The 16635-nt window shown below is 39.3% G+C and overlaps 1 protein-coding gene across 1 annotated transcript; it reads left to right on the top strand.

Annotated features, from left to right (window-relative positions):
• The first annotated feature begins 402 nt into the window (after positions 1-402).
• Positions 403-5147, top strand: CFAP161 (cilia and flagella associated protein 161). Its single transcript, XM_015873100.2, has 7 exons — positions 403-538; positions 681-770; positions 939-1174; positions 2423-2507; positions 3198-3356; positions 4150-4223; positions 4925-5147. The coding sequence occupies exons 1-7, from the start codon at positions 476-478 to the stop codon at positions 5103-5105; spliced, it is 888 nt and encodes a 295-aa protein (XP_015728586.1). The 5' UTR covers positions 403-475; the 3' UTR covers positions 5106-5147.
• Positions 5148-16635: the final 11488 nt, after the last annotated feature.

The following is a 16635-nucleotide window of genomic DNA, read 5'->3' as shown; positions in this document are numbered from 1 at the left end:
ATTGACCTTCACTGATGCTTGCTGACTGTTTGTAGAGCCCAGCCCAGTGTTGTGAGCGCAGTGATGTGGTGCATTGCAGCACTGGTGTCATTGACAGCGGGTCACCTCCACTGGGGCAGATTTGTTACAAGCAGAGCATCCAGATTTATTGCTGGTGAAAATGCATAGCCAATGGTGGTACCTACGTGAAAAAGCAATGCTTTGTAGCTGGGAATTTGCTCTAACAAACAATGTTATTGTGCTCTTTGTATCTGTTGTAGTTCCAGGGAAATATATAGGAAACACTGCTTTCATTGCAACCCACGTTTATGATTTCCAGTTCATCTCCGCTCGCTTTAGCTCTAATTACAACTCTTGTGCCCCGCCTCCTCCTTACGTTCTCTCCGCTGATTGGCTGCCTCTGCCTTCCATCACGCAACTGCCGGAGTGGTTGCCATGGCGATAGAGGACGCAGTGCGGCCTAGCTGCGCCCACCATGTCTGGCTACCGGCCTGGGGTGCTCATGGGCAACTGGAAGGAGGACGCGTGTCTGGAGGAGGTGGGTGAGCAGCGAGGCCTCCACTCCAACCTCTGGCCCCCGGGAGCCTCACCTGCTTTTTCCCCTCGCGGTGCTTCCTCCAGTTGTGTTCAAAGCCAATGTTGCAGCACTGGGTAATGCTTTGCTCGCTCTTCTCAAGCAGGAACGCCTGAGGGACTTCATACAGAAAAGAGATCGAGGAGAACTTCTATCGCAGAAAATCAACAGATTTAACGATAATCTTTTAAAGAAGGTAATTTTTGAAGGTTTTGTCAGTCCTCTGTGATCCTGCATGGAACAACACAGCTGTTTGTTAGCACTTGTAACACACAGAATGCTACACATTAGCATTTGATATCTAAAGCACTCCTGATGCCAAATTCAGATAATTCAGTATAAAACCTGGTGTGTTTTGGCTTAGGTGAAACTGTCGGTGTCTACGGATGGATTTGTTTGCTTTGGAGACACGGTGATGCTCCTGAGCCCCAGCAAGGAGCCCTCAACGCGGCATGAAGTTGAGATGTGTGGTGAGATGACACTGGCGCTGAACCTGGAGGAAGTGTCCATATATTCACCGGTGTCACTACACGCACCCTGTGCAGTGAGCGCCATCACCACCACGGGCGCTGTAGGACGGAATACGTTCTGTATTTTAAGGTTCGGTACTTTATTCTTTACTATGTGAGTGGTGAGGGGCTGGAATGGGCTGCCCAGGGAGGTTGTGGATGCCCCATCCCTGGAGGTGTTCAAGGCCAGGTTGGATGGTGCCCTGGGAAGCCTGGCCTAGTATTAGACATGGAGGTTGATGGTCCTGCTTGCAGTGGGAGGGTTGAAGCTTGATGATCCTTTGAACCCCAAACATCCCATAATTCTGAGTTTTCAGCAACGTTAGCATTTGGTGCTTTATTCTGAGAGATGTGCAATGAATTTTGCTAAAATACAAACGAATTTGAGTAAGATTAAATTATTTAAGAAAGAGTCTAAGTTAAGCCTGATTCTGCTCTGCATATTACTGTGAATAATTCCAAGGAAGTTTTAATCAGCACAGAACTAGTGTGAAAACAGAATCCAGTTCAGTGGATCATTTGGTAAACTTTGCATTAAACCCTCTGTTTTTAATGTGGTCTTATTTCATCTGTATTCAAATACATCCAAATATCAGTAATACTATTTGCTATTGTGCAAACAATGTCTCTGAATCAGAAATTTGAGTCAAAGGGGACAGTGCCTTAGTTGCCCTAAAAAAGACCCCTCCATCAAACTGAGTGTTTCCTCTCAGAGACACATTTAACTCCAGCTGTTTGTGGGAGAAGAAACAGAATAAATCCCTACTCAACAGTGGAAGGCTCTGCCTCAGTGCATGTACTTAAGTATAATAACAGTGCATAAGTGTACAAACTGACCCTGACTGAGCAAAATGGTTTGGATTAGACATAGTAAAGAATTTTGAAGCCAGTTTTGGTCTTCTAGAAATGCAACCAGAGTATTTTTGCTCAGCTTCTGTCTGATCCTTGAGTCACTGACACCAAATGCTTTCAGGTCTCTCATTAACTGACCACAGGCTTTATCAGATACATAAGTTACTCTGAATGTACTTAGAGCAGCCTGGCAACTAATTTAGTGATCCTTAAATTTAAAATACAGAAATCATTCTGAAAATATATATCAGCATGTACGTTGATGTAATAAACCTGATTACTAAATATCAACATGTAATTAACACCATATGATGTTGTTACAGGCAAATACTATTCTGCTTTTAGTCCCCTATTTTTTAGGTGCTTATAATTAAGTGTATTCACAAAAGTAATTTGTGAAACATCATCTCAGTAAACATGAATTTTAAAAAGTCAAGAAAATCTGATATAACTGAATTTCTTGTTGTTCTCTTTACAATTTTAACAGTGTTGATGGAGCACCAGTGGGTGAACCTGTCAAATTTGGGCAAAAGTTTGGTCTTGGAACAACAGGAGGGTTTTCTGCTCCAATGGTAAGGGAAGAAAGTTGCAAATGGTAATTGATAGCATATCCTGATAGCGTGCATTTAGGTACTATACATATCAAACTGCACAGTGGTTCAGTGTCTTAGCTTTACAGAACAGATTCAGAATCATCTGTGAATCAAAATAAACAATACATATTTAGAAAGTTTATGGGACTTGTCTGATATCAGTTGTGCAGTCCAAGGGGACAGTGACCCAGAATAATGGGTAATGCAGATTTCAAACAAGGAAAAGGAAAAAAGAAAAAGGAAAAAAAAATATCCTACAAGGTAATTTTGTTTCTTGAGAAGAAAAAATAGTCTGTGTATGAAGTAACAAAACCAGAGGGAGATTTCTATTAAATGTGAACGTTGCTTCCCTTTACAAATCAGAAGCAAAGCAGACATTTGATGGTCAGAATAAATCACATCAACTATGATAGAAGTTTCCCTCTCAGCTGTCGCTTGGATCTGAAGGAGTCTTTGGAATGTAAAATCAAATTTCAATTAATATTCACCAGTCTACTTCATGAGTTTATCAACATTATAGAATCTATTTTACTGTTTCAAAATGCACAGTTTTAGCTTGGCAGACTGTTCAGAAGCAAAGAGAATTCTTTGTGCTGGTCCTTCTTTTTTAAATTACATGTCTCTTCCTTCTGTATTTATGTGATCCTTAATGTATATTTTCATCTACAGTTCTATCTAGCAAGTGACCATAGAACACTTATGAGGTCTGCCAAAAAGTCTCACCTTCAGCAAGTATTTTTGACAGATGAGCCTTCCTATTTGACGTGCTGGCAAGCAAACTTCTTGGATCCACAAATGCGTCTCGAATATGAAGGACTTCCCGTTCCTGTAAGTCATTAAAATGGGAAAAAAAAAAGAAGCATTGAGTATTTGTCACAGTAGATTGGAACAGAAGAACCATTTATCAGGCTTTATCTTTTATATTTGAAGATTGTGTTGTGTTCACATTTCTTCTTCTATCATTTATTTCCATCATAAACATCATATGTGTGCTGCAGACAGTGGTTAAATTCATTCTTTTTTTTCCATTAGACATCTTTTACATCCATCTACCTGCAGTATTTCTGCTGAGAGAAGTAGGCAGGAATATGCTGCTTAATGTATCAGTATTTGGGAATAACTTGGTTTCACAGAGGGAGCTGATCTAACGTACCTGTAACTTATTGCAGGGAACCTGCTTTATCAGGAGGGTTGAACTGGATGATTTCCAGGGGTCCCTTCCAACCCTATTGATTCTGTGAATCAAGGCACTGGAAAAAGTGGGTCCAAATATGTGTCTTCAAGTTTTTGCAAGTACACAAAGCAGCTGCAGTTATTTTCCTATCCCATATAACAACTGGGCTTCCTGAAGTGCTGGGCATAAAACAAAATATCATGGATATAACCGTTCTGAGACCTGACAGTACAAAATATCTCAGTGTCAATCTACAGCACTGAGAGTGATATACAGCTATGCGTACTTCTATTAAGTAATAATTAAAGCATTCACTTTGAATAATTATTATTAAAATTAGTTTAAAATATCTATGAAGTGTATTTTGTGTGTGTGTGTGTGTGTGTGTGTGTGTGTGTGTGTGTGTGTGTATTTTGTTTTGTTTATGTTTCCTTTTCTTTTTGCCAGGCAAATTGCAAACTGATTATTACTCATTGCCATACTAATAGAGGCTTGGCTGTTCCAAGGAACGTTTGGGGAAGGTGAGGATAATTTATATCTAGCGGTGATATGCTTAATGAGACATCAGCTCAGTGCATCCAGAATCACTGAAAAAAGTAAAATGCTTGCTTCAGGAACACACTGAGGAAATGGAAAAGAATGCAGGATGCACATTCTTCTTTCCCGTTTTAATCCATATATTCTGTTGTGATGCTGCAAGCAGACAGCTCTTTCTTACTTACATTTTCCTTTCATTATCACATCATGCTCTCAGCCTTCAGTTAGGTCTTGATAGTTCTCCTTCTGAATATCCTGAGCCATTTTCTATATGTATATATATATATATATATGAAAATAAATATATATATAAGAAAAAACTGGGATGCTAAGAACTCAAAACACAGCACACAAAACTATGTTTCTTATATCTATATGAATCTCATAACAAATTAATGTTAATTTAATAATTTGGCTTAACATGAATGTATTGAAATAATGTTAGGTATTATTAAGGAATATACCAATTGTTTCTTGTTACATTTCTGGCTAAATTGTACCGTGACTTTGTATCAGTTTTTTGGGGGATGAAAAAGTTCTGTAAGGCTGAAAGGTTGCAACTGTTTTTAAGCAGCCAGAGTCTTCATGAGAAAACCTTCAACACCTTACAGCTTATGCAGACTTGTTGAATGCATATATACTCATTCTACATTGTGTCTCCCCGCCCTTTTATTTGACTTTACAGGTCTTTCTTTGGAAGGGAATATGAAGTAGTTTGTCACACTTACCTGGACTCCCATCGAGCTGAAGAAGACAAGAATTACTGGGTAATAGTTACAGGAAATCCCGGTGCTGGGGGTGGTGCTATGCACAATAGACCAGAGCCTCAGCCAGGAGGAACAGAAAGGAATGAGTTGATGAGATGAAGAATATAAAAATCCCAGATTACAACTGATAGAGATTGCTTAGATTCGGATCCTTATTTTTTCTGTTCAGCTTTTAGTGTTAGAAATGTTTATTTTAAAAAGACATATGTAAAATTACCACTAATAATTTTATATAATCTCATTAATTCATCAGTGGATTGGCAAAAAGATGACTAATACACACTGAAGGACAATGCACAACAGCAAAAAGCTCATGAATCAAGAAAAGCTCATTTTCCTTCTTTCACATTCTCTGGTGGCAAAAGAAGTCGGAATGTAGTAGTATGAATTGCACTCAATTACTGGCCATCTGGGTGTATTTAACCAATGTTTCCTAACCCAAATCAGTGTCACTGCTTTGAAAAGAGTGAGCATACATTTTCCAAAACAGTAAAGACCAAACTGTAGTGGGATGCTTTGACATCTAAGGATCAGTAGAGAGAAATTAGGTGGTTGAGCTTCTTCTACCCTCTATCATGAGAAAGGGGAAAGGACTACCTGTGCGGTTGGAAAACAAACAGGACTGAATCAACAACTCCTGATTATCAGCTTTTGTTCTAATATAATTTTAAGACCAGGGATTTTTCAGAGCTCATATCACTTCTCTTTTTCTTTCTCAGCTTCTTAATATAGTCCACACGATGGCACCACATTCTTTTAAACACTATGATTATTGCCAGCCAGACTATTGCTACATGCTAACACAACCCAAATCATTTGCATTTCATTGAGTCCCTGATACAGTGCCTCTAAAGAACCAGACTGAATCAAGCTCAAATTCAGGGCTATGAGAGGTGAGCGATGTTTTGTCATCTTTTTAGAAACTCAAGTCAGTTTAAGCAGTAAACTAGAAAAACTCAGGCTGCACTGAACTGAACACTGCACTGCAGTGTTTCTAATTTGACCATTTGGGGACATTTATTGCTAACCACAGGTTTTAATAAAAAGGACTGAATATTAACACAGAATTTAAACACTCAAGTGACTGTCACTTAGAGTCACAATAGGGTTTAATTGATAAGTTAACAGAGATCTGAACCATGTCATTATACAAACTAAGGGCGCGTGACATATTTTGATAGTCCCAGTTTTGCAACTCAAAAACGATGGATAGTGATGCTCACCTCATTTGTAAAGCACTCTCACATATACCAACAGAAAGCAAAATCATGCATTAGGGAAATTTTTAATGCTTCTTCCAAATTAGGAGGATATAAGGATATCCTCCTAATAATAATAAGGATAGATCTACAGAGCACATTGTGGGCAGATAAAACTCACTTTAAGGCAGCTCAAAAGCTGTTAGCATGAAGGTGATCTCGAGCTCTTAGTCCGTGCTGAGAGGCAAGGTGCATTATTTCAGATTTAGTGCTGTGCTGATGCAGCATTCTGGAGGTACAGGGAGAATTCATATCTCTGTGTTTTGCTGTATGGATGCATGCTGGTATCCATAATACTGAAATAAAGCAGAAGTAGAGAACTCAATGAGTCAACAAAGACAGACCTCATCCTCATAGTTAACTGATGCAGAGGTACCACTGGAAAATAAAAATCCACTTTCCATCTGCCTTTTCACTTTCCCCACTGTTCTGCACACTCACTCAACTCTCATTTCTCATCACATCACCTCTGCCATGCCATCCAGCAAAACCTCACTGATTTGAGATGGCAATGATGGTATCTTCTAGCACCCAGACCAAGACCGCACTCTCATTCTACACCCATCAGTACCTTCAGAGGCTGCTTTTCCATTCAGTGAGGTACTATTTTGGCTCAGCCGGCTCATCAGAGGAGGAAGCCACATGCAGGCTTTGTAACTGGATAAGACATCTGAAAGGGGGGGAAAAAAAGACTATTTAAATGAGAAATTCCACACAGCAGTGGAAGAAAATATCCAAGCACTGGAAACTTGGGTGGAGATGGCAGGTGAGAGGTTGATTTTGATAACATCTGTGCCCATTCACCCTAAATTAATATTGCACAACCACTGAATATGGGGCAGTGGAAAGAGTCCTTCTAAAGTCCTCTTTAGAAACACTTAGATATATGAAAACTCAACTAAGTAGGCGGCAGAAGAAAAATACATAAGACACAAAATACAAAAGACATGAAATACAATTGGAACTTAAGAAATCTTTGCGTCATTTTGTCAGCTCTGCTTCTCAAAAGTTACAGGCTTTGTCCCAGCTGTTGCCCTCCCCCTCACCTTCTGCTTTTCCATCAGCCTTGTGTATGGAGGGTCTGTGATGAATTACACCCTTTTCTTCTTTTTTTATTTCTTTTGGTTGGTAGGCTGGCACAAGGCAGCACCTTTAATACAAGAGAACAAAACATCAATACTGTGCTAGAAAGCATTGCCAGAGAGATATCCGATTAGATTAGGTATCTCTTCCACGTTTTTGTCCAGGAGGACTCAAAGTGCAACAGAATAAGCACAAACATTAGAAAATGCCTGATGACATTAATACCCACATTTGCCGATGAAATTATTTCATACCCTTACATCTCTGCTGTATGTTTATATGAAAAACTCAGAGAGCTCATTTCCCAACATCTGCTAAACGCTGCCTTGTGCGGTACGTCAAAACAAAATGAAACAGACCATCCCGTTACAGGCCAGCTAGTATATATGTTTCTATAATGCTGGTCTTGTTTCAATTATAGGTTCCTTGGGGCAGGGACCGTATCTTCATCTTTTTTCCAAATACGAACAACTAAGGCAGAGACATTCAGTATGCGATAGCCTAAAGCTGTTATTAAAAGTGGTTGAACGATGACAGGAAATTGAAGTAGACCTGGTGCAAATAACCAGAGATACAGGCACATGAAATCTACACATAAAACAGCGCCAAGTAGTAAACTCTCGGTGTGGGGTACAAAGATGCAGCTGCCCATGTGAGTCTGAAGTTAATAGGAGTTGCTAGGAGAAGAGCCCACAAACCACAGCGCTGTCCCTTGTGGGTCTGACAAACCCACGTTGGGAAATAAGAATTATATGTACCAGTATTTATTTTTCTATATATATTTAGTTATTTAATTATATGGCGTACCAGTTAAAAATACCTAACCAGCTTTTAGCCTAAGCCCAGAGGTGGCACCAGTCCCAAGAAGCTGAAGTGTTGTTTCTGTGTCTTGTTTGTGTTAAAACTGTTAGCACTTAGGTACTGCATGCCTGCAAAGATCTCCATCTGACTATGAAAATCCCTTTCAATAATGGCACGTAGCTGTTTCTGAGAATGTTTCAAGTAGAACATATAAAACCATTATATCCCAAGCAGAATGAAAGCAAGAAACCAGTGAATAAGTAAAGATCTGAAAAAAAGCTGGAGTTATCTTTCCTCCATAGGCAACACTTAATAAAGCTTAAAACTCCTAAAACGCTATTTAGCGTGGATTATTGTTATAGGGTCTCTAAAAAATGAAACACAGCAGTTTGTGAAATCCATATTGGACAGCAATTTCTACCCTTCCTCCCTGGTTTTCAACCATTCCTCTCTCGCCTGGGCTTTCTGTCTCTAATGTATCCTGAAGAAACAACCGAGCAGTTGTTTGGGGAAAAGTTTAAGGTTCATCAGACTTTCCGGTCTTTTTGCTGACAGTTTTGGCAGCACCAGTTCAGCCAGAACACCCAAGATGTATGATAGCCTTGCAAGCAGCCAGTGAATTTAACTGAGTGTGAAAAGAATCATATTTTGCCATATAAATATATATATACATGTATATACATACATAGATATATAAAAACAGAAATGAATTAGCATTATACACACAAACCCATACTGAATACTTTAAAGCTGACACAGCAATAGCATGTAGCTCAGTGCATGAAAGTGACTTATCTCTCCTCAGCTAAAAATATTAACTGGTTTCTTTTGGAACTACCTGAAATAATGGGTTCTTTCAGCACAATTTTGAGTGATCCTGGATATGTTAATATTCAAGCCTGCTTATAGATGACTTCACATCATCTCTTAATACAGAATAACGTTCTTGCTTTACTTCATGCTTTCACCTCGTCCCCCCTTTTTTCCATTACTTTCCCCTTTCTGCTTAGTACACAAGTCCAGTTGACCTCAGGCTCTACCTGTGGCTGAGAAGTGCTCAGAGATAAGCCAACATAGGAGACTTAGCTCTTTGCTCCTCCTAAACCAGTCTCTTCAAAACACGCTGACATATTGAGTAGACAATCTGTGTGGTCAATATTTCATAATTACAACAAAAGTGACCTTTAATCTTAGTGGCTTAACTTCTGTGATAAAGCCCTCACATATTTGTTGTATTTTCTGAATTTGCTGCCAAATCTTACTAAAAATGGTTATGGACTAGTATTCCACGTGCACGGTAGGTTGATAGATCTCAGGCAACACACTGTAAGTGCCTTTTACTTTTGTTGCACCATCTTGGACTGTCCATCATAGTAGATGTAGAATAAAGAGACTATCAAAGGCCAAGAATCCTCTACATTTGATCACTGAATCTACCATCACTCTTTCAGACAAAGTGAAGCCCCTTCCAGTTCCCCAGCTAATACAGGTAACGCTATTCTATTCCACACTTGGTCATACCTATGTAATGCACATTTTCACCTCTCATTTACCATACCTGTTCATCAGTGTCCTTGCCTGATACAATGGCATAACTCTTCCCTAAAGAAGATACTGAAAACTGAACACTGCAGAAATACTGCTATCTTCCATCCTGACAAGAGTTCTCTCTATCATTTCTCTTTTCCCCACACTCCTTTTTCAGACACAAACAACTACTTGTTTAAAAGCAATTCACAGAGCTATTTCAATAATTGCAGTACATGACCTCCCGTAGAGCATAGCTTATTGTTCTCACTGCTCATTGAGAATTTTGATGCTTCCAGAAGTTCTTGTATTTCAATGTTTTCCTCTGTCCCATGGCTAATTAATATCTAACTCTACATATCAACTGGTAATGCCATGTTAGGCGGTTATGGAATTTTGTCCTGAAGTGCTAAGTGATTTTAAACAGTATTACACTTTGGGACTCGTGAATGGTTTCTACTGAACACCAGACTTAACACAGAATTCAGAAACACCAACACAAATTCCTGCTTCCTATGAAATTAGCTTAACAAGGATTTGGGGAATAACCATTTCATCTAAGCAGCCACGTCTGAAAACAGAACGTTCATTCATCACAGAAAGAAAAAAGGCAATGTTGATTTCTACCAGCCATCGGCCCTGTTACACAGCACAGCTGTAAGCTGTTTGGTTTTAGAAGTGCTACATTCAAGTGGTGAAGGTTTCTTGGTCAGCCCACATAGCATATAGCAACTATAGGTTTTCTATAATAATGCAAAACCCGTGTTGTAAAGAAAGACATCAGAATTGCTATAAATGCAGAATAATGATTTATGCTTCAAGTTATTCTACAACACAGAATGTATAAATGTGCTGAGGTAGGACAATGTTTCTAAAGGGATGCTGTAATTAACTGAGGACAATTCTCCTGCATAAATGCCATGAAAGGAGCATTCATTAGGTGCAGTTCTCCTGCCTGCAATGAACAGCACCATTGACCAAGACATGCTTCCTAAGGGTGGGACAGTGAAGGTGAAACTGAAGTGGTAGTGAAAGAGTTCTTAAAGAATATAGAAAACTTATCCATGAAACCAAAACTACAGAGAACAAGAACAAACTAAAGTGGTTCAGAATGGGGAGAATCTAACATAACGTTAAGCTTCTGCAGGTGAACAGATATTATTTTCTCCACAGAAATAAACAATAAAGAGTCATATTTCCAATTTAAGGGTCAGATATGGCTATAGTTATATTCTTCAGTGACCAACTGTGAAGTTCTGTGTTGATAATTTTCTCCCTTGTTGATCAAAGTTAAAAGTGTTCACTTGAGTGTTTTTAAGGTTAGTAAATAAATAAATCTTTGAAATGGTTAACTACAGTTTGAACATACAGTTCCCATTCCTGCAAACAGATCCTGCTACGAGAAAGCCACTGATCATGGAATACAAAGTGTTGGGTTTACAGCTGTGAATTCATTGCCTATGTCACATTCACACTTTGAGAGCAATCAGGGCATCACCTGGAGAGTTACCATCAATAGCTTCACCTGGGGGAAAGAAAACAAACCACTGAGGTGGTGAGTGGATTTTATCCAGTTATACCAGTTGTTACCTTACATTCTTCCAATCCAGAAAAACGTCAGTGTAACATACCAATGAATGGAGAAAAAACAACTGAATAGAAACAGCTCCTTTAACTGGTTACAAGAGTATTATCTGCTGAAATAAAGCCAGCTGCCATACCCCAAACAGCTCATTGCTGCCTTGGTAAATTGCACAGAGCAGAATAAACATCTCAGAATGCTCTAATGAGCTTAACCATGAACAGCTTTTTGTAAACTGCATTTCTGATTCAACTGGATGCAGAGCAGCTCTACTAAAGGTTTATTCAGCAGTTCAGCTGTTCATTCTTGGTGCTTTTTAGCACACACATCCTCTTCCCGGATTGCATCCACAGCAAGGGCAGATGGCCTGGTGCATGCTAAGGTCTGCATCCTCCATGCCCTCTCCTATTCTCATTTCCACTTGCTAGAGCAGCCTGAGGCCTACACAAGCTCTTCCCTTAGTGTCAAAGAAGCAAGAAAAAGCAATGCTTAAAAAATAATAATAAAAAAATAAGGGCCTGGGCAATGAGATGGCAGCAGAAATTTTGTGTAGGTAATCGTGAAGTAATGTGTAATGAAAGGAACAACTTGAACTACTCATATACACTGATGGTTTGCAAAATCACTCAAGAAAAGATCGAGGCGTTACTGTGGACAGCTTAATGGAAACTTCTGCTCAGTGCACAGCAGTGGTCAAAAAAGCAAACAAGACGTCAGGCTGTATTAAAGATGAATTGAAGAATAATGCTGGGAATAATAACAATACCATCAAATACACCAATAACATGTTCTCCGTTTGAAGAGTAGCTTATTTTGCTTTCGCTCTATGAAAAGAAATATCTGTCACAGGAAAAGGGAATTAAAAGGGATTTAAAGGCACAGATAAACTTCTACAACATGAAAGATTTTTAATGGTGTCAGAACTGTGACATCATTCAAACCATCCTTATCTAAACAACTTACCTGCTTCTCAGTTCACTGGTTTGTAAATACGGGCTGAGGGAAGCACTTACCTTTGTCATATCTATTGAGATGAATGAATTAAAAGTGATGCACAGAAAAGCCTCTTTTGGGCACAGAGATGTCATTTTTCCTCTTATTCCCAACAAAAAAGGGTCAGTAACTCTCCACTCACTCCTGAAATCAATACAAGGCTCTGCTGTTGGTATGATCAGCACTGCTGGTCGTCCATCATCAACCTCCTCTGCAGTTTATATGCAGCTGCCCCATGCTCTGCAGACCACTGACAGGCAGGCATGATGTGGCTAACATCGTTGCTTACTATTGACAGTAAACTAGAAAAAATAAAGCCAGAGGTTAACTTACAGCAGAAGAACCTCCCACGCACACACTATCCATTCTCAATGCATATCTTGTTTAGGTGCTAATGAAAGCAGAAGTATCTCCCCTAATGACCTGATGTGACAGGTTGAAAGCTGTCCTGTGAATTATGGACATGATATACCTCAACCTCTGTGGTTGTTTGGGTAGAGTGCTTGCTGAACATAGATGTCAGCCTTAGTACATTTAACATTGTTTAGTCTGAGGATAAGCGAGGAAAACTCATCTGCCCAGCAGCAGGAGGGTGTGGAGTCAGGCAGTGTTTTCTGCAGAGGATTTTTATGTCTGGGCTCTTGAGAGCCTAAGATGTCACCAGGTCCTTGGGCTGTGAAACCAGCAAGGGAAAATATGAAGCGATGCAGTTTTATATAACTTACAAATGCGTTTAGCATTTTCTGTGACAGAGAGACGGCAGTCAGAAAATTTAACTGTTTCCTTTGTGAACTTTATTTTGTTTATCTGGAAGCTCACTCTGTGTCAGCAGAATTGGCAGTGGCCTCATGCAGAGCAGGAGCAGGGCATTTTCCCACATATAAAAATAAATTATAATTTCAAGAAAAAGGGGAGAGAGAAGAAAAGAAAGAAAAAAGAAAGTTATGCCGTGAAATGGCATTATTACCTCTAACAAAAAGCATATGGAATAGTAGCTTGCACATAGGTCTGGGAGCCAGGAATAAATCAGTGCTAGTCTAGACATGCTGATTCCAGCTGTGGTTCTGAAACAAGCTGTTACTGCTAGAATCTGATTAAGTCTAATGCCCATCTGGATGATGAATGAAGGCAGGATAGCACTGTCCCATCAGAGCTGTGCTAGAGGTACTCATGGTTGGGACACAGGCAGGGAAAAAAGGGTTACCCATTGTATTTTGATTTCTCCCAGTAACTGACTGAGTCCACAGCCAATATTAGAAGTCAGCCTATGGTACAGCCTATGGAATGGTGGCTTATCACATGGTTCTCCCCAGTACAGGTAACAGAGCAGAGATGTCTTTACTCTGTCTTGATCCCCACTTGTAATTTAGTACAGCCCCCAGTCACGATCTCCCTTGTGCTTTCTCCACAGTGACTATAACATTTAATTAACTCATATTTATATGCACTCAGAAGATGGAAAACTCAATATATTATCTATTTAAGGTAATTGCCTCACAAAAAGACATAAATTAACACTGACCAGTGATGCAATTTCAGAGCACAGAGCACTGGCAGGGACTCAGGAACCCCTACAAACACACCTACTCCCTCCTGCCCTTCTCCTTCTGCCTCCTCCCCTTCCCCAGAAGAGCAAACCCCTCTCCAAATCCATCTGATACAAAAAACACATCCTTTCCTATTATCTTCTTTTCAAGAAGAGAAAGTGTCTCAATTTACCTTTCCTTTAGCTTAATTTCTGTCATCCTCAGACAAAACCATTTGCTCCACTACACAGACTTTATTCACCCAAGACCAAGTTCCCCAAGCCCTTGCAGAGCTTATGAAAGGCGTTTTCACTCACTTGGGTTAAATGAACACTGTGTATTTTCTTTCTTCTTCCCCCCCCAACCCCCCTTTCTTTTTGGGCTAAGAGTAATAAATGAATCATTTCTACTTTGGGCAAGGAGTTTAGGTGTTGTATTTGTACCATGCAACTACATAAACACAGAACGAGCCAGTTAACCAATGAATGGCAGGAATTAGAGGTATTGAGATGATCTAAAACATTTTAACACATTTTTCCATATATTAGCCTTTGGAGTAGTTGTGTTTTGCTTTCTTACAACAGACACAAGTCAGTGGAGTCCAAAAGGAAAGTCTGAGGTTTTACATTTCTGCTTGTGGTACAGGAAAAGGGTTACGATCTCAGTGGTTGATTCAGTGAAATAACATCTCTTTTATACACATCTGCCTCGCAAGTAGGGCGGTAGTTGGAAATACCCAATCTAAAGCATTAAAGATTTGCTGGCAAATAGCAAGGCATTTTCTGCTAAGGAAAAATTGTTATATTGAGTAGTCACTTTGAGTGCTCAGGAGCTACAGTCAAATATCCAAACACCGTGGAGTTGCACTGCATTTATTATTTTGTCAAGTGTTTAACACGCTGGGAGCTGACTCTGCTGTGTATTCCATGCCTAAGAGGGGGTGATAATAACGAACCTAAGTAAGAAGATACTTGGCAATGGTAAGTAATATTTTCTTATCAGATTCTTTGGGCATCGCACACTCAACTGTTTAAAAATGTCAGTATGTATCACTTTCAACTCTTTTTATTTGGGAATTTAAATGGGGAGAGTAATCAGATGAGACATAAAAGCAGAGTTGTTTCACGAACTATATTTTTGCCTTTCTATATGTTGTCATGGCTGTTTTGTTTTTAAGTTATGTGAGAAATGCAAAGGAAGTTTGAAATGTGAAGGAAAAGAAGTTTGAGTGATCAGCCTTACTATTTAAGAAAGAGATGCTGTGCATGGACGTACCTCAGTTAAGGACACATTTTCTTTGCTGTGTAATATTTCTCCTGACACACATAAAATCAGCAGACTGTACCAGGGAATTTTGTGAGCTTGCAGCTTCCTGCAGTTCCGAAGGCCTCTCTAAACTTGCTGTATTTGAGGCAGACAAAAAACAAAAGCATAAATCAAGCGATTCATTACTCAAATGCATTTAAATCTCCAATTCTCTCTCCATAGCAATTAATCTCTATTAAAAAACAAGAGAGAGAAAGGAATTAATTTTGAAGCAGGATGTAAAGAAGAGGATATGTGACTTTTTTTTTTTTTTTTTTTTGCTTTGGGTAAAGTTCATTATTTTTCAGAAGTGTTTCTAACCTTTCTGCTCATTTCAAGAGCTGTGCAGCTGCAGGCAGCACTCTTCAAACCTTTTCCTTAAAGAAGCAATGCAGAAAAAACACATTTCCATGAGAACTGGACAGGAGCACTACGTAATCCTATGAAAACACATACAGATTTCCAATCCATTTTGGAATTCGATATTAATATGATTAGTGTTTCAAAACATACGTCCAAACAAGACATCCAAACACACTATTTACTTGAATCTCTGTATGAACCAGCCTGTGCAGGAAATCAGTAAATTAGCCCAGAGTCTCAGCCTCAAAGGAGATGCATATTTGTTTAGTCATATGCTATAAATAACGTCTGTAGTCTCAGGACTTTGCCAACATTATTAATGCAGTGTTCACTTAATAGTCTCCTTTATTGTGGACCTCGTTAGTAGCTGATTCATGCAGCATGAGCCTACAGAAAAAAACACACAGGCTGGTGTAACACACGGACATTGTTGATATATGTCTGCACTGCCACTGTAACCTCATTTCTGTGCAGCTGGTATGCTCAGAACCAAGCACACACCTCCTGGCCTGCAGCCCCTGGGAAGATGCAGTCAGCTGTTACGCTTCCAGAATTATCATATAGAATTAACTTTGTAGGCAATGTATTCTGCATAATGAGATGGATTGGTGTAGGATATCATTACTTGACAGGAACAAATACCTGTTTCCTAAGACAAGTTGTTTTATTGTCTGTCTAATTAAAATAGTACAATTTAATTATAGTAATTTTTATCCTCTCCCATTCAAGACAGAAGGTCGTAGCCACAACTCATTTCCATGGATAAGGACAGGGATTGAGAAGAGGAGGGAAGGTAAACTTATTTAGTGTCAAATATTCAGGTCACTATCAGAGCTGGAAGGAGATGTCCACTACAGTGCTCTGCCAAAAACTGGGCTGGGACAGAGTGCGACTGCCTTATGGAGAGAGTGCTGTGCATTTGACATGGTTGATGAGTTTCAATTATACATACTTTAAGCAACTACCAAAGATTAATGGAGAGCTCAAACTGATATTGACAAAACCTTAACAACATTTTGTCTATTTTATATATAAATATGTTTTGGCCATTAACAGTAGTCCTTCCCCTCCTTCAAAATAAAAAAAAACCAAAACAAAACAAAGCAACCCCACAAACCACCAACCAAAATCATGCAAGCAAAAAAACCCAAACCTTTGAAACCCCTCTTCTTTTATAAGTAATTCCCCCA

Source organism: Coturnix japonica, chromosome 10, assembly GCF_001577835.2.
Source record: "Coturnix japonica isolate 7356 chromosome 10, Coturnix japonica 2.1, whole genome shotgun sequence".
Taxonomy (NCBI): domain Eukaryota; kingdom Metazoa; phylum Chordata; class Aves; order Galliformes; family Phasianidae; genus Coturnix; species Coturnix japonica.
This window is presented reverse-complemented; position numbering and strand designations above follow the sequence as displayed.

Bases quoted from the DNA above. Each gene is read 5' to 3' on its own strand.
- CFAP161 (XM_015873100.2), top strand. From the start codon at position 476: ATGTCTGGCTACCGGCCTGGGGTGCTCATGGGCAACTGGAAGGAGGAC. The intron at 2,508-3,197 runs GTAAGGGAAGAA...TTTCATCTACAG, and splicing joins GAGGGTTTTCTGCTCCAATG to TTCTATCTAGCAAGTGACCA. The intron at 3,357-4,149 runs GTAAGTCATTAA...TCTTTTTGCCAG, and splicing joins ATGAAGGACTTCCCGTTCCT to GCAAATTGCAAACTGATTAT.